Source organism: Sparus aurata, chromosome 1 (genome assembly GCF_900880675.1).
Source record: "Sparus aurata chromosome 1, fSpaAur1.1, whole genome shotgun sequence".
Taxonomy (NCBI): domain Eukaryota; kingdom Metazoa; phylum Chordata; class Actinopteri; order Spariformes; family Sparidae; genus Sparus; species Sparus aurata.
In genome coordinates this window covers 11801882-11826522 of record NC_044187.1, presented here as the reverse complement: position 1 = coordinate 11826522, position 24641 = coordinate 11801882, and the positions used below count along the sequence as shown (strand labels likewise).

Genomic DNA, 24641 nt, shown 5'->3' with positions numbered 1-24641 from the left:
AAGCACTTAACCAAGTGTAAAAAGGAAATTCAGAGTAATAGTCCAGCAAATGGCCCCTGTAAAACTTCAAATAGAGGTTTTCTATTACACTTTGGTTTTTGTACAGATTAAACACAAGATTATGAGTAAATCAGTGACTGAAAGAGCTAGGCTAACTGTATCGCTAGCTTATGGGCTGCCACTGGAAACTTACCATTAAGTGCACAAAATAAGTGTTACCAGTCTTCACATCTATTTTAGTTCATTTATTTATGTATTGTCGTTGTCAGAAACGCCCATAAAATTACAAAAACCAAATTGTTTGTGAATCACACTTTGGTTTTTGTAGTGATCAATCACAAGCTATGCGTTAATAAGTGATTGGACAGAGCTAGGCTAGCTAAGCTAATTAATGGGATGCTATGGGCAGGTTTACAGTGCAAACCTAAGTGCTGTCAGTCTTCTAATCTTCTCAAGTGTTTGATTGAATCCCTCATTTAAGAGGAAGTTGTTGTTTTTTACACTTACTCTTCACACTTTTTGTATAGATTATGTCAACAAGTGATTGGACATAGCTAGGCTAGCTGTGTAGCTATCTTATCAACTCCTAGTAGTAGCTTCAAATTTACCCTGCAAACATGAGCAGTATCAATCTTCACATCTAACTTTCTGCCAGAAACCACAGCCAAATGTCAAATAGTAATGTTTTATCACACGTGGGTGTAGATGTTTACAGATTAAGCACATGAGATATAGGCTACTTTACTTTGTGATTGGACGGCGTGAGGCTACCTATTTAGTTAGCTTAGCCTGCTGACAGCTAGTGGTGGATTCATGTCCAAATGAGAGTCATATCAAACTTCAAATCTAACTTTTCAGCCAGAAATCCTAGTAACATGGCAATTTTTTTTTCTTTTTGGTTCACTTTTGGTTTTGTACGGATTAAATACACAACATATAAATGGACAGAAGTGAAAAATCTTAGGATAATTAGACTTATTGATGTTAAATTTAGATAAATATCGTTGGGACTTATTCAGAAAACAATATGAAGAGGTATAAGAGATGACACTCAAGTCCCCTATCACCCAAATCCCCAAATACAAATCACCGTCAGCTTCAGCCTCCAGGCAGCATCACATGTTACATTACTCATCAGCTAACTTGGGGGAGATATTTGTAGCTGAATTAGTTTCCACACATTTATTTCATTTACATAACGCCAGCCTGGCCCCAATTCATGTGCCCACAGAGTGATGGGTACCAATTTTGGCATTAAAGGGCAACTTGGGTATCTCGTCTGTAAGCCAACCACATGCAGACTGGTAGAAATACACACAGGCCCAAAAAAGGCCACGAGTTGTCTGCTGGGGATTCTCCCCCCGCCAGCACACACCTACGCAATACAACAGGGTCTATAAGTGACTGAACTTCCACACACACAAACGCTCTACCCACCGATCTGAGAGTGGAAAAAAATAGGTCACAAATCCCCACCTGAGTGTCTGGGAACTTTTTCTAAGAAAGAAAAAGAATTAATGAGAACAGTCAGGTGACAGCGGTAGACCAGTTCCTGTTTGAATAAAACAGGTTTCAAAGCGTCAGGATGTACCGATGTAGCTGTCATATACTTTTAACAAAGAGGGGAAAAAACTTCAGCCTGACACTTATCCCGACAAACACAGAATGGATAGATGCAGCCTTTAATCTTGTGTGTATCCTAAAAGAATGGGAATTTCCCGCCATCACGGAGGGAATTCCCAAAAAAAAAAAAAAAGGCAGACGAGTTTATTTGAAAATGGAGCGCCGTCGACTCGAGCAGATCGTTTTAATTTAAAGTATGTTGGTGGAGGTATTTGGTATTAATGTTGGTTTCCATTGTTTCTTTTTTTGTTTTTTGGCTTTTCTCTAAGGAAGTCCAAGGTTTCAGCCACCAAAAAACGCTATTGTAGCAGAGTGCAGCCATGAAAACAAGGGGGGGATTACCTCTTTAGAAGTGTATGTGATCCTGAAGTGCTCCAGGCGGTCGACAATGAAAAAGATCAGTATTCTGATTACAAGCTACAAGGCAGCCGTGATCCCTTTTAATAATCCTATTGGCGCTTGCCCTTGTCATTGTCAGACTGCTCCAAGTGCACCATTGTGTTCCCCTTCATCAACCAAGGCCGTATTTAAAGCAAAGGTCAAATCAACAAAAGTCTTTCAAAGGAAACACCATGGAAATTTTGTTTAAAGTGACTTTTTAGGGACAAAAGGGTGTCTTTCATCTGTGCCAATTTTCATGTTTTATTTAGATCGCAACCCACATTCGTCTCAAGCATTCTGCTCGGTGTTTTCAACTCGTCTTACGTTAGTGTAGTTTTGTGGGGCATTTGCTCAAATGTGGTAGATCTGATCTTACATCACTGGTGACTGAGAGCGAGCACGTAGAGCTACAAACAAGCCCGGCAGTCATTCATACCTGAAATAAATTATGAGTCACATCTGCTCGGATGGCGCTCACAAACCAAAACCTTTTCGGCACCATTCTACATTTTTTTTTTTTTTTTAACCACAATTCTCTCATTCATCAAGTTTTATAAGTGTCGTAAGTTCTTCATAGTAAAATCCCGCAGTTTTTAAGAAATAAGTGGAAAACATCAAGAGGAAGCAGCCACTGTGAACTTTACTGTAACTCACTTCCTCTTCACATTTATATGTTTGACTCTGGATGGAAGATGTTGTACTTTTCACACTTTTCTTTGTGAAAATCCAGAGCTGTTTAAAACTCCATTATGTCTGTCATCGCTTTACGCTTATTTTCTTTGTGAATAAGGGTTCAAACTTTCATGGATCTTTTTGTGGTTGTGGGTTTGTTTTTGTGGGTTTTTTTTTTTTTTTTGCCGTCTAAGAAAAATTATGTTTAGTCTCCAACATATTTGTTTCTAAAAAAAGAAAACTTACTGGATGATCTCCCAGCATCTTAATGTGGATTGTTGTTAGTTTACATCCCTTGTTCCAAATATAGATAGTAAAACTGCAACCCCGACAATCACTGATATCTTGCAAAAGTTTCTAAAAATTGATTTCAGACCAACTGGTGGAGAAACACCAAGTGACAGCTCTTGCTGCTGCTGATGTACCCTGTGTCCTGTCAGTGCGGCTCAGTCGAAGGTATGTATTAAGTCATCTACATAGATAAGCCAAAGCATGACCTCATTTCTCGCTCGCTTTACCCTGAGGGAATGTACTTGATTTCATAACAGCTTGAAATCAATTTTCCCTCAAGTTTCATGTGCATATGTGAAATGGGTCTACATGTAAATGCCTGAAGTAGCCCAGTGGCAGTCTACCTATGTGGCTTTTAAGCTACTCAGATTTGAAACTGAACCTCAGGAGCTACATGACTCAGTAACAGTGTCCCTCTACACTGATTATGACTGTCAATTAGTGCATTTCCCAAAAGGAACACGTATGTCAGGGTGTGACTCACCCTTGCAAGCCATCGTCTCACCGCAGACGTGCAGAAAAGCAACAATGGGTAAAATTCCTGTTTTGGTGGAAGTACATACTATTCACCTGCCTCATATGGACACGATCATGTTGAAGTGAATGGCCTTTAAGGGAAGTTGATATTCTCGCTTTTGCTTTCAATAACTTGACCGTAATACAAGAACTTTTACCTGGTCATGAAACACTCTAACTTTAATAGTGCTGCTTCTGTTTGACCTACATAAGCAAACGAGACCGGAGACAAGAGAAAGATTGGATATTGCTGTATGAGGATGGATTGAGGAAAGAAGCTTCTCTATAGTTTGGTAGTATAGTACATCACTAACATAAAGCTTATCCTGTCTTGTCAGTATCTTTAAAAAACGGCTATTCTCACTTAAGAAAAATAGTTTTGAATCATGTGCTTGCAGATCAAGATCTTTACCACAGCAGGCCACGGTGCTTGTACCACTTTTGTCCACAGGGGCCGCCAGAATCAACAAATAAGTAAAGTTTGTTGTAGCTGCTTTAAACTCAAATCGAGCAGGAGTTGGTTAGCTTATCTTAGCTTAGCAAGCACAAAGACTGGAAACAGATTAGAGTGTAGTCCATGCTTACTCATTTCTGGCAATTTTCATGACAGCGAAATATGGATCCTACATCTCACGTGACCTCTTTGCAGCCAGCCGTGCTCGGTGCAGGCTTTGATCATGAATGTGAGTCGCGAGCACAGCTTTGTGGAGCTTGAACTTTCTTACTCAGGCGTGTTGTGGTCAAGTCCAGCCGTTTTGAATGCACCAGTAAGCCCGGTCATTTATTCTAAATGTGTGTTGTGTAAAACTACACATTTGCATCCACTGATTCTCAACTTCTATGAGTTAACATTTCCCATCACAAGCTAAATTTAGTTTGTTTGTTCTTTACAATAAGATGATATGTTAAGTCTTTGAGTTAACTGGCTGCTAGCTGCAGGCTTATATTTAAAAAGAGCTGGTGCATTGGATTAAGCATCAGCTGGTGGTGAGGTTGCAGAATTTAACACCTCTCATCTGAAACTCCCCTAAAAACATGAATGGCCTTCTTCAGAGCCAGTGTTTGGATTGTCCATTCAGGGCTACTGTAGAAATATGGTGGATCACTCCTCTTTAAATATAAAAGGCTCGTTCTAAGGTAACAAAAACAGAACGATTCTTAGTTCCACTTAATTATATATAGACTAATGTAAACAGTTATGAATATATCACATTTCCGCTAATAGATCCTCTCACATCCCACACCTTGAAAGAAGAGATACGAGTGGCACCGATCTTCAAATCCAGCCCTGAAAGTAAACAAGCTTTAGTTCCCCAAAAAATGTTGAACTATTTCTTCACATGTATGTGTGTGGTTTTAGGTGTCCATGTCCTTTATTGGCAATTTCTACTGCATGTAGGAAATAAGGTTTGACACAAGACACATAATCCTGCCATACTACTGTATTCCATCTTTCAAAAAAGAAAGACAAGATTTAATATTACTTAACAATATGTTAAAAGTAGCCAGTTTGGCTGCAGTGTTAATACAATATACACTCTATAACAGATTGATAGTGTGAGTATTGTTCTTTTTCAATTTCATTCTGAAAGTATTCTGATACAAGCTGGCTACAGGTCAAAAAGAAAGAAAACAAAAACTGTAACTGGAACACTTTTACTCAACAGTTTGTTAAACAGTACTTAAAAACCAAAAAAGAACATTGTCAAGTATTACGCTTTCCTCCTTTCTGTGAAATAGGGTGGAGGAGGAGGAAGTGGTGGGTGGGGTGGGGGGCAGGGAGTGGAGACCAGCTGACCAAGCCCATTCCCTTGTCAATCATGTGGATGAGATGCCGTGCTAGGAACGGGGAAACGATGGGATAGTAAGCCACAATATCTCAAATACAGCTTTTAATTCATTACATTTCTCATTTTTTTGTAGTTTCCTTTGTCTTTTTTTTTTGGGAAGGAAACCATCCAGACATAGTAAGCATCTTTTGACTACAGGTAAAGCCAGTATAAGAAAATAATTTCATACCATGGCTTTTACAGTCAAGAGAAATGCCCAACTCAGACTAAAAGCACACAAGCACGCAAGGAAAATTAATCAGATGTAAAGTAGCATTTCATGATTCTTTTTGTGTCATTTCATTTCATTTTTGTTTAAGTTCTGCAGGTGGATCAGTCCAGATGGGTCTGTGTTGGAACCACACAGTGACAAGAACAAAGCAAGGCAGCGTGGGTGTGATTTGGGCACAGCAGGAGAAAAGTTCTGGGAGGACAACAGGGATGTGTGTGTGTGTGGGGGGGGAGACCGCGTGGGTTGGTATAGCTGTTAAGGTACTGATTGTGTCCTGACAGTCACTCACAAACACCCTCAGTGTGCAGCAAACGTAGCTTTCTTCAAACTAAAGTTTGACCAGTTGATGGAAAGACGTTGACGGGTCTGCCGGGCAGAATCCAAGCAAAACCTGCAGAGAAGAAATACAAAACACACTCAGCTTCTGGTACAGCTTCCATTTTAAATGTTTAAAGGAACAAAAAAAAAAAGAAGAACAAAGTCTCATCAGTATTTGGCAATACAAACGTACCTTTTGAAATATTCAACCTCCCTCTCTGTTTCATCCATTTCAGTGCTATCCAGGTCGATGTCTTTGGGCAAGAATACGTCGTCTGAAACAAAATAACATACAGCCATTTCACTGCAGGGCTCAACGTTTACGATTTTTTCCCTTGTGGGTCAGATATCTGCTTGCTCGAGGCAAATTTTTACTTGCCCACGTTTGTGTCATAAACTCAAACGAAAATAAGGAACTCCCCATACTACCTGTGAATGGGACTAAGTTAATGCAACAAACTGCAGCGCACGCTTTCACAAACCACGCTGCGATGACGTGGTTATACCACAGAATACCCAAGAGACAAGCGAAGGGCTACATCAGCCTGTCTCTGGTCAGAGGGTTCTGTCTAAGACTCACTTCCCTCATCTAGCGTCACTTCTGTGGAATCACACCAGTTATTCTAACAGTTAAGCTGGTCAAGAATGAGACTAAGACGAATCTATATGTTAACCACAAGACTTGTACGACACAGTACTGTCTTGTGGTTAACACACACACCTCAAACATCAAATAGATACCAACCTATTGAGCTGTTCATCTTGTCCCCCTTCTTCTTCTTGTTCTTCTTGGTCTTGCCTTTGGGCTGTGGGGACTCTGCACTGGGAGGTTTGCCGTTCTGCTGGCTCTGCTCAGACTGGCAGGTTGGAGGGGGAGACGGGGAAGGGTTTGACACAGGTGGACTTCTCCTGTCTTCCTTCATTTGGGTCAGCGGTTGTTGTTGCTGCCTTTTTCCACTGGCGCTTCTGATATTACTCCTTTCCTCCCTCCTTGGTTCGGTGGTGGGGAGAGGAGCCAGGGCCTCAGCAGGCCTGATCCGTGTTGCTTTGGTGTCTGTTGTAGTGGTGGGGTTGGTGCAATTAGCTAGCTTTACAGTCACATCTGAGCTCTTGGGTAACTCTGGAGCTTTCTTTACTGCAGCCTCACAAGTGGCCACTTTAGCAGACTGCTTGGCCTTAACTTTACTGTTGGCCTCAAGCTGAGGTGTAGAAGTGCCATTGTGGAGGGTGGCCGGAGAGTTGGAGATGTTGGTCTCGGTTGAAAACCCCTTCTCATTTGTGTGTTTTGGGCTGTGCAGTGCGTTGGGCCGGGGTGCGGGGTCGAATCTGGGCTCTTTCTGGTGGGGGAGGCGGATGAGGGTTTGAAGCAGCTGTGACTTTCCATTCTGTAAGTTATCTAGGACGTTCTGAGCTGTCTGTTTGAGGGGCTGTGGGTTGTTTTGAGGGGGAGCGGTGTTTTCCTTTGCTTTCTCTTTCTTTTTCTTCTTGGCAGCACGATGTTGCTGCAGCTCCTGCAGCCGGAGCAGTTCCTTTTGAAGCGCTGCCTCTTCCTCTTCCTGCCGCTGTCGCCGTTGCTGCTCTTCCAATAGCTGCTGCTCCTCCCTTTCACGGGCCTCCGCCTCCAGACGGGCCTTCTCCTCCATCTGAAGCAGACAAACATTTTCAGCATTCAGCATTTACTAGTTGTGACAAAAACACCCGTGTATTAAGTACTAGCAGAGTTGTGGTATATCTATATTAATCACTGGAGTCTCTTTTGATGATTTTAAAAAGATTTCTCAACAGATTAGAAGGGACGGTACCTTCTTTTGTTTATGCCTGGCCCTTTTGGCTGCCTTAGAACTGGAGGCAGGTTTGCTGTCGGCACTGTTGATGAACTGCAACAGGTCCTCCACCCGCCTGTGGTCCTCCACCCCGCCATCTCGTTCTATTATTGGTTGGTGCTCCTCACGTTTAGGCTGCTCCTCCTTGCGCTTTGTCAGACGCAAGCGCAGCTTCTCCCGCATCTCTGCATAGTTTCGACTGGTAGGAGCAGCGGGGGGCTGGAACAAAAATGTTACAAAGCAATCAGTAAGGATACGATGGCTGAATTCTTACACTAAGAACATAAACAAATTAAATGATACACTAGAAATGATTCTGTTTCGGTTTACATCATCTAGTGAGAATCAAAACCAAATGTCTGTTTACAATCAATTAATTAGCATCCGCCACAAAGACATGTTAATTTGAGGTAAACATGCAAATTGTGAGTGATAAATGCATATCTCTTACCCCGCCATGCCCAAAGAACTCGCAGTAGCAGCAGTCACAGTACTTTCCTTCTTTCTGGTTGGTGGAAGTGGAGGTGGAGGAGCTATGCTCGGAGCAGCTGTCCTCGTCCTGACTTTCCTCTCCATCGTACGGCTGGTCGTATGCCCCGTTCCCCTCACAGCGATGGCCTTCACAGTCCGGATCACTGAAAAGAATGATGCTTAGAACGGGTCCCCAGAAATACTTTTGTCATCACAAACAACGGCATCTTCTTTCTAAACTGTCACTGATATTACATTTCATTTACGGGCGTAGAATAACGTGGTGGCCTCACCTGCAGACACTAGGCGGGGCACTGATAGGACCATCTGCCGAGGAGGCGGGAGGCTCGGCAGGCGGGAGGCACAAACCCTGGTGCGCCTCGAAGTCTGGAGCTGGAGCGGCCATCTTTGGAAAGGGCTGGGATCCCATTGTGGGGAGGTGTGTGGTGGGGGCTGGGGGCAGGGTGGGGCCCGAGAGTGGAGGGAGGGAAGTCAGTCCTGTAGGGCCGTTTCTAGGGGTGGCTGGAGCGGGTTGCCTATGGTCCTCTTTACCTAGATTGTGAAATACATCGTCTAGAGGAGACAAAGATGTAATGAATTAGATCGTTGTTTAGTTCTTTGTCCTAAAATCAACTCTTTAAAACATGCAGGTATTCACAGAGCTGGCACTCATATTTCTAAGAATAAGGTTCACTTAAAGTTGAGCTCTTTTTAAATCTGTATATAAAATCCTTAGTATGTGGTTTGGACTTGAAATTGGTAACTTTGCAAAAAGGAGAAATTCAAGTTTTTATACATTTGTAGTTGTACAAGCACTTCCTACATTAGCTTTACAAAACATTGGGGATCAATGACGACAACAGAAAGCTGCGTTAACTAGCTTTACTTTTTTTCAGTGGAAGTTTTAGAAGGAGAAGTTTGCTCTGAATGCTTTCTGTCGGAAAGCATTTCGGAAGTCAGGTGACGTAGTGTAAAGAGTGACAAGAAGCAGACTATCAACCAGGAGACCAGGGTTCCTGTTTCATGTGAAACGTGAAGTAAACACTAATGAACTTTTACACTTAATACAAACACTGAAAACAAGTAAATAATTTCCAGTTTTCAGTCACTGTTACTTTAGGTTCAAGCAACAAAACTACTTGGTTAGACTACATTTAGAGAAAGGATATTTTTGGGGGGTTTAAATTGAGTTTCTTATAACATAAGAGACATGTTAGAAAGGGTTTCTAGCAGAAATCCATCAAGGAAGACTTCTTCCGTGTGCAGCAGTTAGTGCAGTTTACTCGTCCGCCAGGCTGAGTAAAAGCATTTGATGATGTAAAAAGGGTCAGATGTCTTAAATCAACAACGGTGCATGAACATGGGCTACACACTATGGTGTCCTCCAGTCTGTAGCACACCACAGAAGTTTACATTTTCCCTCCTTACAATGATAAAACTCCCTCCTAAAGGCCCGAAAGATGCCATTTCCACAAACATGTCCAAACTGTTTCAATGGTCTTTTGAAAGATGGAAAATTATGAACAATAATTGTCACGTAATTATTGTTTATATTCAGGCAATCTTACACAAGAGGGTGTGCTTTGCTGTCATTAGTGCCCTATTAGTGCATTAACTGTCCTGTACGGGGAATTCCTTTCCTTAAGTCACATAAGCAGGCCTGGTATAATTGCCTTTATGGACACTTAACACTGAAAATGGGATTAGCATCCCTCCCACATGCTATCCATTCCAGGACTGAATAGCGCAGGTGGTTCCTATTTAACAAATCCATAACAAACGAATACCACAGAGAAACTGAATGATTATCTTACTGAAATGCTGCCGATGAATAGCGGAACCAACAACACTGAAGAAGAATTCAGTCTTATAATTCGCTTTGACGGTTAAACAGCACAACATTTCCTTGATGAGTTCAACAACGAGTTAACACGCTGTACTAACTCATATCTACGGGACCCATAATCTAATTATAAAGAAAAACAAATAAACCATCATCAGTACAAACCTAACCACTGCTCTTACATCCTAGATTACCTAAAGAGTTGGGTCTTTTAGATGCTAGGTGGATGGGTGGGTTATTACTTGACTGGACAGTGGTGGCAGTGCAGGACACAGAGGACGTGGAGGCGGAGGTGGCCATCACCACTCGGTTGGTCTCCATGAAGGCATCCTGGAAATTGTAGAGACACTTCTTCTTGGCGCCACTCTTCTTCTGCTCTTTGGCTTCCGAAGAGGAGCACGATGACGACGATGAAGAGGATGAAGACGATGACAATGACGAGGAAGTGGAGGAGGAAGGGGGCAGAGGGGTGGGCAGTGAGGGGTGTTCCCCTTGGGGGCCGATAGATGACGTTGGAGGGAGGGGCACGTCAGCGAGGGGTGGTCCAAGCATGTCACCTGTTGAGAAATGACACGAGACGAGTCATGATTTTAACTCTTCCGACTTGGGATTCGTTTGTCGTCTCTGCTGCGCCCAAGTGGCTCACCTGGCAGGGACTCTGGCAACAGCACAGACGGATTCCAGCTCTTCATCACGGCAGCGTCCCACAGGTTCTCGAACTTGAGCGAGAGGCACTGCAGCGAGCTGTTCCAGTCACCCGCTCCACCCGCACCGCCGAAGCAATTCTGGTAAACGTGCTCCGGTAACGATGGGCTGAACGCTGGCTGTTTGGCTGCCGAGTGGTTTGATGTGGGGTTCGGGGGCAGAGGCTTGAGGGAAAAAGATAGAAGTTAGAAAATAAATCATGCCATTAACACAATCTCAATCCTACTAGTTATAGCCCATGAGGATATAACAAAAGAGTGTGAACAACAAACACTGAATTTCTCTAGCTTCTGTTGTTTGTCAACTGTCCATCATTTCCTAGTTTCCCCTCAGTCTTCTTTCAGCTTCTCTATGCCGAAGCATCGGCCGCCCAGTAACCTCTTTTGTCTGGCTGTTGGTCTCATGTTTGTCAACTTATACTACGATACAGCACTTTCACAACTTATATTTGTCTTTATTTTTTCTAAACAATATTTGTACATATTCTGATTGATTTTGGCAATTTCCTTTTATGTGGCCTGTCCTTCTCCAGGTCACCATTGTGGTGAAGAGACCCAAATCCGTAAACAGTTTATTAGAAAACCACACCAGCTGAAATTAGTTTAAGAAGAAAACCATTCACTTTTTGTTTAGGCCAAGTAAGCATAATTTTAGTTACTATTGATATTTATTTTTTCACACCTGATGAAACGATGATTTGTATTTCACTGTGTTGAAGCTGTACGTCTTTATTTGTTTGTCTTTATGTTGAAAGTTTTACCTTAAAATGAGCCACTTGACAAGTCCTTATTGTTCTTTTTGTCTCTTTTAACCCACAAGATTCTTCCAAAGTAGACTTTTACTTCCTAATCATTATATACTATACGTATTTCTTTCTTTTTCCCCCATCCATTATGTATTCTCTGTCCTGAGACATTTTACCCGCTGATATAAGGGTTTTTTTTCTGGGGTAGTCCTCCTTACTCAAATTAAGGGGTCTAATGACAGACGGTTTCATCAACTTGTAAAAGCCCCTGAGGCACCGTGACTCGACGAGTTTGGGAGTATGAGATGAATGGATTTAAGACAGCATACACGCACAGGTTTCGGATTGCTTTAGACTTCTGACAATGGGCTCACTCCGACCTCTAGTGGCAGTGAATGTAAAAATGACAGTGAAACTAAATGAAACTAGAATACAACTAAGCTCAGTATTGTTCCTGGAACCTTAAAAGAAATCCCCAGTGATAAGGAAATGAATCAATTTTCCCTTAAAGAGACTCTCACAGCTATTACTTTTACACACTGTAAAAAAAAAAAAAAAAAAAGCTTTGTGACTGTGTGGGCTCAAGAGTGATCCTCACCTTGTTGTGTGTGAGTGGAGGACTGGGAGGGTAGAGTGTGGGGTGCAGCAGGGGCCGGGAGAAGTTGTGTAGGGGTAGGTGGCCGTGGATGTGGGGGTAGAGGTGGAGGGCAGGGTGGGCGGGGGGAGTCTTGCTGTCTGTGAAGAACTGGTGTCCGGCAGTGGGAGGAGGTGCAGCGTGGAGCCGACTTGGGGGCAAGCATGTGGCAGGGCCCAGGGTGGAGGAGCTGGGGTCCTGGTTGCAAACGTGGCACTCGCAGGCATGCTGGACCTGTTCTATCTGAGAGTAGTGACACAAATTCAAAACACTTTATCCACAAAATCACTTTATATAATCAACAAAAAGAGCTGAAATAGACAAATCATTTCAGTCTTTTATCGGTCAAAAGTGCCAAAAATTCTTAGTTATACAATTGTAACCTGAATATTTTTTAGGGTTTTGACCAGACTAGACAATTGTTGACGTCACCTTGGAAATTATGTGGACCGATTTTCTAACCTTTAATTGACGAAATATGAATCAGTATTGAAAGTTTGTGTTAGTTGCAGCCTTACAGTCAGAGACCGGGGGATTGTTTGACCTTTTTTAATACTGGTACCACTATGATAGCCAAGTTTCAGTATGAATACCTCATTTGATAAATATAGACTTGTTTTTCTACCAACCCATTTTTTTTTCTTCCTTTTATTAAGATAAGCTCTTGAATGTTAAACTGTCAAACTTTGCCTCTATAAAAGCAATTGAATTTTACTTTTAAGAGGCTGTGAAATATCAGGTTATGCTTTCAAGTATCTAAAAACAAAAGTGTCAAGACTCTGTAAGCCTTTATCATCTGATCTCAAATGTTACTGTAAAGGTTATGGCAAAAAATAAAGCCTACGGAATTATTTTACACCAGCAGCAATCGAAAATAGAGAGATATGATAACAGGATAATTTCATTTCAAAAATTTAAATATGTTTGGTGTACATATATGATTGTGTAGATGAAACACCAGACTATATTCAAATTCAAGCATATCTCTAACCATGACAGGTTGAAATTAGGGGAGAAAAACTAAAGAGTTTCTGGTTTCTGGAACAAGGTTTAGAGATCTGTTACTCAGCCCAAATAGCTACTTCTTTAAAAAAGCTCCCTAAACCAAAATGTCCCTTTTCTTGATTATATAAAATCATTTTGTGAAACGTGATCATTGCTGTGATTATTGTCATTCCCTTTTTAGGAATTACAGTTGCATGTTCACTGTGTATGAGCAGCAGATTAATTCACAACATTTTCAACCAGTTTGGACAACGACAGCTCATTAAAAGTGTTTTAACACCTGTTGGTGGTTGTAAGAAGGTGGAGGACTGTTGGTCTTTCCTAAGGAAAGCTCCTCCTGCTGCCCTCTGGGCTCCCTGCCAACATCACCGTCAGCCTCCTCCTCGTCACCCTCCGATGAACTGCTGCTGCTGGTAATGTGAGGAGACTGAAACAAGCAAGTGTTGAACAAAGAAGACACGATTAGGAAATAGTCCTGGAACAGTACACAAAACAGATCCCCTTCTACCAGTAACCCACTAATAATGAACTCCAGATACATCATCCAGAAACTCAGCAGGGAAATTTGCATGTAATCTAAATTACCTCAGTGCAGAACTTACCCCTGCCTTTAGTACCACGTTCTCAGCTTCCCCGTTGATGTCATTATGGAGGCCATTCACAGCAGCAGTCACAACACTGTTATCCTCATAACCACTCATGGGGTACATGTCCCCGAACTTACTGGACAACGGAGGCACTTCGTCATCATCACTGATACTAGCAGTAAACAGAAATGAGTGGTCCGGTTAGGGGGAAGTTACTGAAGGGAAATTATTGTTTATGGGAAGAGGTGTGTAATTACGACCATCTGACACACAATATCTAACAATGCCTCAGGGTGACTTACAAAGTGTTGGTATCCCCCTCAGGCAGAATGAGCCTGGGATGCTGCTGAATGGTGATGGGAGAACTGGAGTTGGATCCAGACGCTGAACTGCCGGAGGATAGGCTGGGAGGGTGCACCTCGGCCAGGTAGTCACGGGGAGGTTCCCCTTGAAGGGGCAGCTTGATGTGGAGGTCCTCAGCAATTGGAGAGTCCATGATGCCACATGTCAGGATGTGGGAGAGACTGCAGTCATCACATGTACATCTGTGGGTGATAGGAACAAAATTCATATAACAATAATTATCACAGCATTATGTGAAAAATGATACGACATAACATCTTCAAAACGACATGGAAGACGGTAATAATTTACAAAATCTCCTAAATTCTTTATTTCTCATTCTTAATCGGATGATCATTAGCTTCCAAAAAAAAGGTGGCTGGTTTTCCTGAGGTTCTGATTAACCAGAGGTGCAGAACTAATTGAAATGTTATCAAAAGTGCAATATCAGAATTTAAAGAAGCTGCAATTTGTTGACAAAATGACAGATCTTGTTTTTCCAGACCCAAGAAAACATGTTTTGGGTAAGACTGCAAGTACAAATTTAAAATGCTGCAATCAATAAAAATAACCTACAACAACAACAAACAAAATTGTATGCCTACACACAAACACCATTAATAACCCATGATGGAAACTAACTGCTCATTCTTATCTATATTAGGTGTCACTATTAAAGAAGAAGTTGGGGGAAATGACTTCCTAAATTTAGATTTTTGTCATTATTGCCAGCTTCAAAATGTTCTCAGACATTAGCTCACTTATATGAGGCGTGGTCATAACATTTAGGGAGGTATGAATTCCCTGACAACACAAAGTTGGTGAATTAAATCGTTAAACAAAAAACATCTGACATAAGGAAATCGTAACAACCCTGATTACAGATCAATGTGTATATAAGAACAATAATAATTAAATCAATTTGGAGGCTTCAAAAGTGAAATTGGCACCAAATCTGAGCCCAGAAAATGATACAACACTCACCTTCTTCGATAATTGCAGTTTGGACAGTCTGGAATACTCAGACGAGATGAGAGCATCCTCATCGTGTCTGTGAAGTTGTTATCTCCTGTTGGGGACTTCTTACTGTTGGGTAACTATAAAGAAAACATCATTAAAAAAAATAATAATAATAATAAAAACTGCTCTGAAGCACAGAAATGCACATTTGAATCCATCATGATGGCTCTGTGTACTTGTTGTGTACCTGTTCTTCTATAAATCTTCTCTGCTTAAAGAACTCCCAGTCCTCCTTCAGCATCCGCTGCTTCGTCTTCAAAGTCTGGAAATGGGCAAGAAATGAGAAGAACATGAACTTCTGGAAATTATACACATTTGAAGATATGCTGAAAAAGCTGACTTTATGTGGAAATAACATTTAAATGTCTTACGTTTTTGCTAATCAAGGACTTGTGTGGCTCTGTTCTTTGGTTGGTGAGACCCTGACCCTCCACCTTAAAAAGCAGCTGTAAAAGAGTCACATCCTTACAGCTTTAACTACTGCTCCTTTGACAAGCACCACATTTTCAGAAAGTACTGCGATTTCCTGGCTCAGTGTGTGTAAAATTTGTCTTGGATGTGTTTACCTGTTCATCTACATAGTCGTCAATCCTCTTCTCGCACTCCTGCCATTCAGCAGCCACCGAAGCCATCTCCTGCTGCAGCTGCTGGTAGCTTTCTAACAAGGTCCTGTACATATCTTCATTGTATGAATCATGGGAGGCTGTGCCATGTCTAAAAATAAGCGTGCAGAATAAAAAGACAAACACAAGCTGTTAAAGACACTTTGAATTTTTAAACTTGTGTGTGCAACATTAGTTTAACTCTGCTCTAAAATAACAGATTAAGTAACAGTGATGGATGAGTATCTAATTTATTTCTTTACACAAGTAAAACTACATCTTACTTCAGCTGTGCAACCAGTGCAGGTAAACTGCTGTGCAAGATCGGTTCAGAGAACACCAGATTCTCAAAAAGGTGCTTGTTGTGCAGCTCCCACGTCACCTGGAATTTCTGGAGGTGCTCATTCTCCTGGGAAAACAACAAATACAGTAAAATGTATGAATGTCAACATGTGTCAGACAATTAAATTTAATGCCTTCAAGACCTTTCAAAGATATACGATATACAGGTAAGCAGTATATATGTAATCCCATAGGTTCTGTGTGGGAATTTGGTTAATAGTGTAAATTAGGTAAATCTGCATCATGCCAACAGGAAAGTTAACTTATAAAGATATTAAAAGATGAATTAATGACAATATATATATATATTTTGTGGCAATTAAGACCTCACAAATTCTAATTTAAGACATATGACTTTTAAAGCCTTAAATCTGTAAGACTGAATAGAACACATTCAAAGTTGTATGCCCCCTGCGGGACAGCCAACACACTATGTCTTTACAAATCTCGCTACACCAAATGTAAACTGACCAGGGTGAGTAGGAAGCTGCTGATGGTGCGTGCAGCTTGACAGAGGGCGCTGTACTCCTCCAGCAGCAGGGAGATGAACTGGTAGGCCTGAGGAGGACCCTGCGCTGCAGCCACGGTCCCCGCTGGTCCTGTGGTCTTGGGACCTGTCGACAGGTGCTTCAGAAGCCGCACCTTCATTTCCAAGACGTATTCGCGCGCCTGCTGCTCCAACCGCTGATACAACTGGAACGGGTCCTTCTCACAGAGTCTGCACGAGGAAAATAAAAAAGACTAAATCTCAAGCAAACAGTATCTCAATCAATCTATCAATACGTTGAAGCAAAAGACGTAGGTTGGTGACATTGTGAAGTAGTGCGGGATCATGGGAGCTCCGATCTATTTCCGATGAAAATCTTTGTCATGTGACTCGGAAATGTTAACGGAAGAGGTAACATTATAAAGTTTTATCAAAAGATGTGTTTGGTCACATTTTCCAACTTCCTACAGCACTCTCTGATGTTTTAGTTTCTTCAAATCACAGTTTTCTCTGTGGGTGAACTTTGCAGGAAACATTTAGTATAATGTAAGTAAGTACACAGCTCAAAATATATCAAAAGAAGGTCTAGTCATTTTTTGACAATTTAAAGCAGAAGTGTTAAATATCTTAAAATAAAGTGAGACTGGAAATGCTGGTCTAAAGGAAAACACCAGCCCCAACAAAAATTTATAAAGAAATTCCTCAAAAATAATTATTCTATAGTTCAAATAATCCCTCAGTGAGTCATGTCACAGCTGTTCCTTTTTCAACAGGAAATGCATCATATCAAGGAAATAAAGACAGCATTGTACGGGGCTTTTAACCAAACTGATGACAGCAGAGAGGGTAGTAGTTTCAACTTGATGACATCATTGCATTCAAAGGCCTTTTCCTGCATCCACATTTGCAGTTCAATAGAGACCCCTAGTGGATAAAGACGCAGTAGTTCTACCTGTCAACCAGCTCCTTCATGCCCTCCTTGTCTCTCTCTAGGGGCTGATCGTGGTCATCTGCTAGTGGTGTTCCTGTCTGACGGTAGATGCAGCGCACCAGGTACCGAACCTCCGACCAGTGGTTCTGCAGCTGCTGTGACTCATTCTCCGACTCGGCAGAGATCTCCCTGTTAACCAGGACATAAATTCATAAAGATCACATTAACTTTAAAACACAAAGACTAAATAATGAATCTCCTTCAGTGGTGATGGGTCTGAACTGACCGCCGCTCGTTGCAGGCTTCACAGCTGCACACTGTATCAGCAGGCATCGGTGCGGTGAGGTCAGGGGCAGGGAGCATGGGTAGTGTAGGCACAGCAGTGGTCAGTCTGTCCCCCGTGGCTGCCTCCTGGCCCAGGTTTCCGTTACCCACAGGCATGTGCAAAAGGAAGTCTTGGCTCTGTGGGAAATATGAAAAACAGCTTGAGATACGCAACAATTTTTATACTTTCCTCAAGATGCAACTGAGCAAATATTAAGGAACATATCAATCGTTTCATTGATGTCGATCACTTTTTGATATCTAAAGTCATGTCAGGAGGATTGTGCAGTAAGCATTAAATATAACATAGTGCAAATGTAGATCGACTGTTTGTATTTAGGAATATTCTATGATTGGTACTTGCATATGGAACCAAACTCTTCAGCAATAAAGAACAGCGTCATTATCAATCAAGAACTGCAGGATTCAGAAGTCTGGATATTGTTTTATCCAGCAATAACTTTTGTCCGAACTCCCTGTGGCAGCGACAAGGCCAAGAAAGAAGACGTGTTAAGAGCTGATGACAGAAGAAGTCCAGGTACAGTTTGTTTGGATCAGCCAACCCAAGGAGTAGGTCCTGTCCCCACTTAAGATTTTTTTCTACAACAGGAATGACACTAGATAAGTGTTTTCTTTCCTAAATCACATGCTTGGGTTTTAGGGTTAGCAGTTGGTCACAAAAAAACCTCTGTGAACCAAGATAGGACGCCCGCTAGATTCTGATCTTTCCATTGCCAAGTTATTGGAACTATAATTAAGTGTTACATTTCTGTTCGGGCTCACGATCTGCAGCTGCATCGCGATAAAAGCTTCACAGTGGTTTGGCTCTGTTTACTACAGGTCTGTGACACTGTGAGTCAGCATAGTACCCCACTGCCCTGAGGATGCAATGGAACAATACATATATGGAGGAAACCAAACCCAAGCCAAATAGAAAAGGCCAAAGCACCCACACCCACAACTAAGGAAACTAAACCCCCCTGACATACCCAACAAGTCTGATCAACAAAGCCTGATCAATAGATATAGTGTAGCAGTTACAACTACTGGAGGTAATAATCGCAGGAGTTTTTTGTCAGTCAATTACAATTTTTAATTCACATCAAAAGGTCTCAAATGGAAACAATAAAGGGTTAATCAAGAGTCCTCAATACAACAGTGGTAGTGTTTGACTGCAGTTACAACGCGACTGCTTGCTTGCAGGGATAGCAGGAGTCGATCTTCTCTAACCATCTGAACTATGTTTAACATGGCGTTACATAGAAAATCATGGTTCAAGCACATATGTTCAAAAACGACGCAAGTTTTCTCACCGCTTGGTCGTTGGAAGGCCATCTCAAAGGCTTATTTTTGCATCGAGTTAAAAACGACTAGCAGTGTCAACGAGTGGTTTTGATAGTCTTTATTCTGTGAAACCCCCTGGTACCAGCAAAAAGTATGTAAAATCAAATAAAATTTAATAATCTGCCACAATAGTTGGTGTTTTAAACTCCACAACCTAATGTCCTAATCCGATGGTTGAGTAATGATACAGGAATTTCACTTAATTAGGAGACAAGTCACCAAAGTGCAAACAGCAAAATGAGCAGGAATTAACCAATAATTGCAGTTGCTGAAGATGACTGCACATTATTTCTGACAAGAGTTTACTGAAGGATCAGGTCACGTATGCAAAACACAGCTGCAGCACAGCACAGTACAGTACAGTGACTGCAGATATACGGAAACAGTATCAGCTTCAGACTCTGCTCAAAAACGGTGAAATATGAAAGAGTCTAAACTACAAATAACTTATTATTATTACTATCCTACTCACTGTGTTTTGCTCTTACTCACATCAGACATAGAAACAAAGAATTAGTAATAAAAGGAAAAATAAATGGTGAGTTGTTACCAGCCTTATTAATTACAGCCAATGATCACACCCTCGCAAACACAACCCAGTGGAAGAGAAGTTACTTTGTATTTCAGTTGGGGGAAAAAAAATGACGATGTGTTGATTAATAAGATTTTTCCACTTGTAAGTAGGTGTTCAGCACATAGCCAGGCCGTCTAATGTAAGAAGCTCTTTATATGAAGAGGCATTAGTCTTAATACATCGTGGCATTTCACAACATAGGCCTGAGAGAAGATTTACACTCTTATGTGTAAAAGGAAAATTCTACAAAAGTTAGGAAAATACATGAAAGAAACTAAAAAGAGCTAAATTATAGAGTATAATATCGGAGTATTTCATCTGCTGCATCACTTACTTTTGACCTAGATACTATTTTCTAGCTATATTTCAAGGTGAACCCAAGCAAAAATATTAACTGATAGTCTGTCCTTTGTAACATCTTTTCACTGAAGCAGCTGTTGCTTCTGGTTGCTCCATCTGTTCTAGCTTTTCTGGCTGAACAAGAGCTACTCCATCCTCTGAGAGACTGACCACAGCTGTGCGAGTTAAATTGAAGATATGTGGCATCAATGCAGACACAGACATGGGAGCAATGGAATCACACAAAGACCCTAAAGCATAGAAGTCCTTTCACTACAGCCACAAACTTTAACAACATCATTGAAAAAAAAAAAATGTAATACACTCGTGACTTACCCCCAACGACTGCTCCAGAGCAGTGTGTCGGTCCTCCTTCTCCACTGTGCGCCTGCAGTCGGAGCACACCCACAGAGGCAGCTGCAGGGCACTCGGCGTCTTGTTGGGTTGCGACGTACCGTTCTGGCCCGTGATCCCTGCCTCTGAAGGCACAGCACCGTCTTTACGCTCACATCGGCACAAGAGACAGCGATCGCCGGCTGTGTAGGGCGCCCGCTGGTTCAAGCCGAACGTGAATGGAGTCTGCGGTGAGGATGTCAGCAGGAGGAAGAAGAGAGAGAAACATACCATAAGGTACAGAGCCACTTAGCATCTTATAGGTTGTTGTGGAAGAAAAACTGAATATCTTTACACTGATACAACGAAATATAGTGAGAATATAGTGTGAATGTTTTCTCTAAAAATCGTTCTTAAATATAAACTTTATTCAATCTTTTTCTGAAAAAATGTGGTATGTCCATATTGCTGAGAGCAGAGCAGTCTGCTATACAGTATATGTTCTATACATTGAGACACACCACACTCTATTCCCATTGCACTCTGGGTACACCAGCTGTCTGAACCGCCCCACTGGACTCCATTAAAACTCTGGAACCTTTTCTTAATGCACACCCTTGTCAGTGAGTGCACCACAGAGTAGCACGGACACATAATTAGCAGCCAGAAGATTCAATTCATGATGTCCTAATTGGCGGTGTTTGTCAGTAAGCAAAATGAATTTTATTTCGGCAACATTGTATAGGTGTACCAGTAGTTCACAGGAGACTCTGAATCTGTGGGTGCTCTGGGATACTCAACCTCACCCACTCCCAGAAGTGGTGCTTTATGACTACACTAAAAAGCTGAACAGTTAAGAAATCATTTTTATCCGAAAGTCTTTGCATGTTTATTTTGAGTTTTCACTTTGATTCAAAGCGGTTCCAAATAATGCTCCACACATTTCAAGTTCCAAGCCATCAACTTTGCAAGAATATGATATTTGAGTTTTGTTGGACCAATTTAGAGGGATTTCTTATCAGCATAACACAAAAAACTGTTTTTATAAGATGACAAAAACAACCAGGTGTGGAGACAAAAACATTAGATGCCCAAGGTAAAGAGCCACGTGACAGATTTTGAATAACAATGGGCTGAAATTATTGGATTCACCGTGCGTGCTAAAATAAAATGTCTTGTTCTTAATAACAGGCGCAAACACACTGGTAAGGTTCTACCTACTGTTGTAAATGTGTAAACAGGACAACACATTTGACTTTATTCAGTAACACACATGTTAATACTATGTGACTATCAATCAGATGGCTTCAATACAAGCTACATAGATTTTACTGTAGTGTGAGGCACAGTTCCTCTCTATTATTCAAACGACTTCAATTTGACTGCATGTCTTTCCTGCACACATTCAAATGAAACTCAGTAATTGTACTGATGCTGTGATATCCAGTGGAGGTGGTGTTCTGTGTCAGTAGATTATTCCAATGGGACAGTTTAAAGTTTGGTTTCAAGAGCATATTTTGATGACAGTCACTTCAAATATGGCTGGATGCCGACAGAAAGCTGCATTTGCACCATAACACTGCTGGATACAAACAAAAAGGGCTGCCGACAGTGAAAATACGCCTGTGAGTGATCACTCACAATACGATGAGACTGACTACAGTTATCCAAGCATCCTGGTGTCCTGCTGTTGCAGGAGCACACAACTGTGTTCGGCGCTTGTCAAAACTGAATATGCTTGCTATTTGTCAGAGTTATGTCACTCCACACTTTGGAGAGTAAACGCAATAAATTAAGACTAAATCAGGCCATCTTGTAGAGTCCACCTACTTCTAGTGTGCCTAAAGTTCAATGCAGGGCTGCAACTCATTATTATTTTCGTTGTCAATTAATCTGTCAATTATCTTCTCAATAACTGATGAGCTGTCTGGTTTATAATATGTCCGGAAATGGTGAAAAATGTTGATCACTTCTTTTCTGAAAAGAAGGGTTCAAACTGATTAATGGATTATCAAAATACTTGGGAATTAATTTAATAGTTCACAGCGTAAACTAATTGATTAGTCGTCCGAGCGCTTCATCAGTGTGTAAATTATGTTAAACAAAAGAGACGGACAGAGAAATCACCACAGTGACCTTACATAAACTTCTGAGACTTTACCTGAAGGACTCCGGAGAAGTCAGCATTCACTGGTCCTTCTGTAAACTGTGGTGTTACACTGTTGTTCACTTTGACCTGATGGATGCAAAAAGACTCAGTGTTGACATGGATCTGACCACGCATGTGCTTTATTATTATTACAGTTAGCAAAACTTTAATTAGCCGCAGCCTGTAAGAGTGAGTCCAGTTGTCTACATTTGATCATTTTGTTTACGACATCCGACTGGATGAAGATCACATTTAAATCCCGACACTGTGAAGTAGAAGGCTGCTTTTCTGAGTTCTGAGTTTCTGAGAAAATACTATCACACCTGCCCGGGTAGACTATTGTTTACTATATAAACATCATGTAATCTAATGAGTCAGTTCATCCAAATTATAATAAAACTGTTTCCCACTTTCGCCTAATAACATGTTATTTAGGATTTGTTTGCCCTTTTGTCGATTTGGGTAAAACTGAATGACAATCATTCATGACAAATACAACTTAAACAGCTGTGTTAAAACTAATACAAATTAATACCTCTTCAAATTATTAGACACACCAATCAGAGCAACAGTCCAAGTAGACAAATGCTGTAACCACAGTTTACACAATTTATAAACATTTTATAAAGCAGCACTACTCCCAGTCTGTTATTTTTCTAAGATAAATACAGGAAACAATTCTCATGAATTGAAGGATGTTTCTATATGAATAGGTCCCTACATCCAAGGAGGTCGTTTCTTTGTTAGGATCTTGGCTGTTTGGCAAATATCAGGCATTCACACACCTGCTGAGTTCAAGACTTTTGATCACCTTATGGTATATACTACACATTGAATTACACACAGAACAACAGAAAGGACAGATTTCATTAACATGCAGTATTATAGCCAACATCTGAGATCACTGTGAGCCGAAAAGCTTCCCAACTAACTTTTGAGCTGACATCTATGAGTTGAAAACATTCAGTTTCACAGAAACTTGCTAACATCTTGTGGTGTCAATGCAAATTATTATTTTAGTGCCAATTCAACGTGTATAACTAATTTACCTTGGATTACTGGAGGCAGGTGTGTGGTCTATTAGCAAACACAATGGAGTTTAACTCGGATAAACCTTTATAAGCACAATAACTGTAAGGTCAGCTTGTAAAAACACACCGAGGCCCGACGGGGTTGAAGTTGTTAGTACTCTGCACTGTTAGCATTAGCTAGCATTAATGTTTATCTGTGTAATAGCAGCCTGTGGCCAACAGTGTTTACCCGAATAGTACTCACGAATAATCTTGGCTTGACCAATGTAATCTCCACCTACCTGGGGTGTATTAGCTCAAAATAAGGCATCGTGGTGTTTAAATTGTTGCCGATTCAGCTGCGATCTCTCAACTTAAGCTAACGATGGTAGTCACAGCTTTTGGCCAGGGCAGAGGCAACCTAATGTTTACGGCAGTTCCATACAATATAACACGTCCCGTTCAACTACACAGCTATGGCTAACGATTTGCTAGCTAGCACTGTGTTCGACAAAGTATAACAACCGGCATTAGCAGTAATTAAGCCAGTTAATTTCTAGCCATGTTGCATAGGTTAGTTAGCTAGCTGCCTTCCTCGCATCAGTGTCGGGCCCAAAGCAGATTTGTGTCGTTGATAACGCTGCTAGCTAGTCGCCCCCGTTTTGACATCTACCGGTTCAAGGTGTGTGACACTCTTACCTCTCCGTTTATGCCCGTGATGGACCCCATATTCCCGTTGCCTGTGCTGCCAGGTGTTAAAAAGCTGACGACAGAGGCAGGTGTTGCTGTTCCCGCACAGCCTAGGGCCGAGGCAACCCCGGCCTTGCCACCGCTGGTATTGCAGACAGCACTGCAGCTACTGCCACCGCCCCGCTTGTTCTTCCTGCGTTTAGCCCCTCGTTTAGCATCGGTTGGACTCATTTTTTCCACAACAGAAGCGAGACAACTTGCCGTCCAGACTTGGCAGGGTCTCAGGTGGAATGCCGGGCGCAATCACTCGGGTGTAGATCCGGGATAGCGATTTTAGAGACTCCCAAAACGACAGACACTCAGTTCCATCAAAGTGCAAGCCGACTTCATAGGTTCCAATATGGCTTCTAGCTGGACTGCCTCAACCAGGCTTCAGCCTGCGTCGCAACGCAACGGTGCGTCGCGCATCGCGGGGGCTT

The 24641-nt window shown here is 41.6% G+C and overlaps 1 protein-coding gene across 2 annotated transcripts; it reads right to left on the bottom strand.

The window, feature by feature from the left end:
- Positions 1-4837: 4837 nt before the first annotated feature.
- Positions 4838-24595, bottom strand: fam193a (family with sequence similarity 193 member A). 2 transcript variants are annotated; one of them, XM_030417899.1, is made up of 23 exons: positions 24172-24595; positions 22475-22549; positions 20317-20559; positions 17686-17861; positions 17421-17588; positions 16453-16699; positions 15924-16048; positions 15604-15751; positions 15409-15483; positions 15225-15299; positions 15002-15114; positions 13978-14220; positions 13691-13847; positions 13369-13515; positions 12048-12326; positions 10646-10868; positions 10194-10556; positions 8450-8729; positions 8137-8320; positions 7665-7904; positions 6608-7505; positions 6056-6137; positions 4838-5935 (listed from the first exon to the last, which is right to left on the bottom strand). In XM_030417899.1, the coding sequence occupies exons 1-23, from the start codon at positions 24391-24393 to the stop codon at positions 5842-5844; spliced, it is 4857 nt and encodes a 1618-aa protein (XP_030273759.1). In that variant the 5' UTR covers positions 24394-24595; the 3' UTR covers positions 4838-5841. The 2 variants fall into 2 exon arrangements, with proteins under 2 accessions (XP_030273759.1, XP_030273843.1); XM_030417983.1 differs by having other exon boundaries at positions 10242-10556.
- Between the last annotated feature and the right edge of the window lie 46 nt (positions 24596-24641).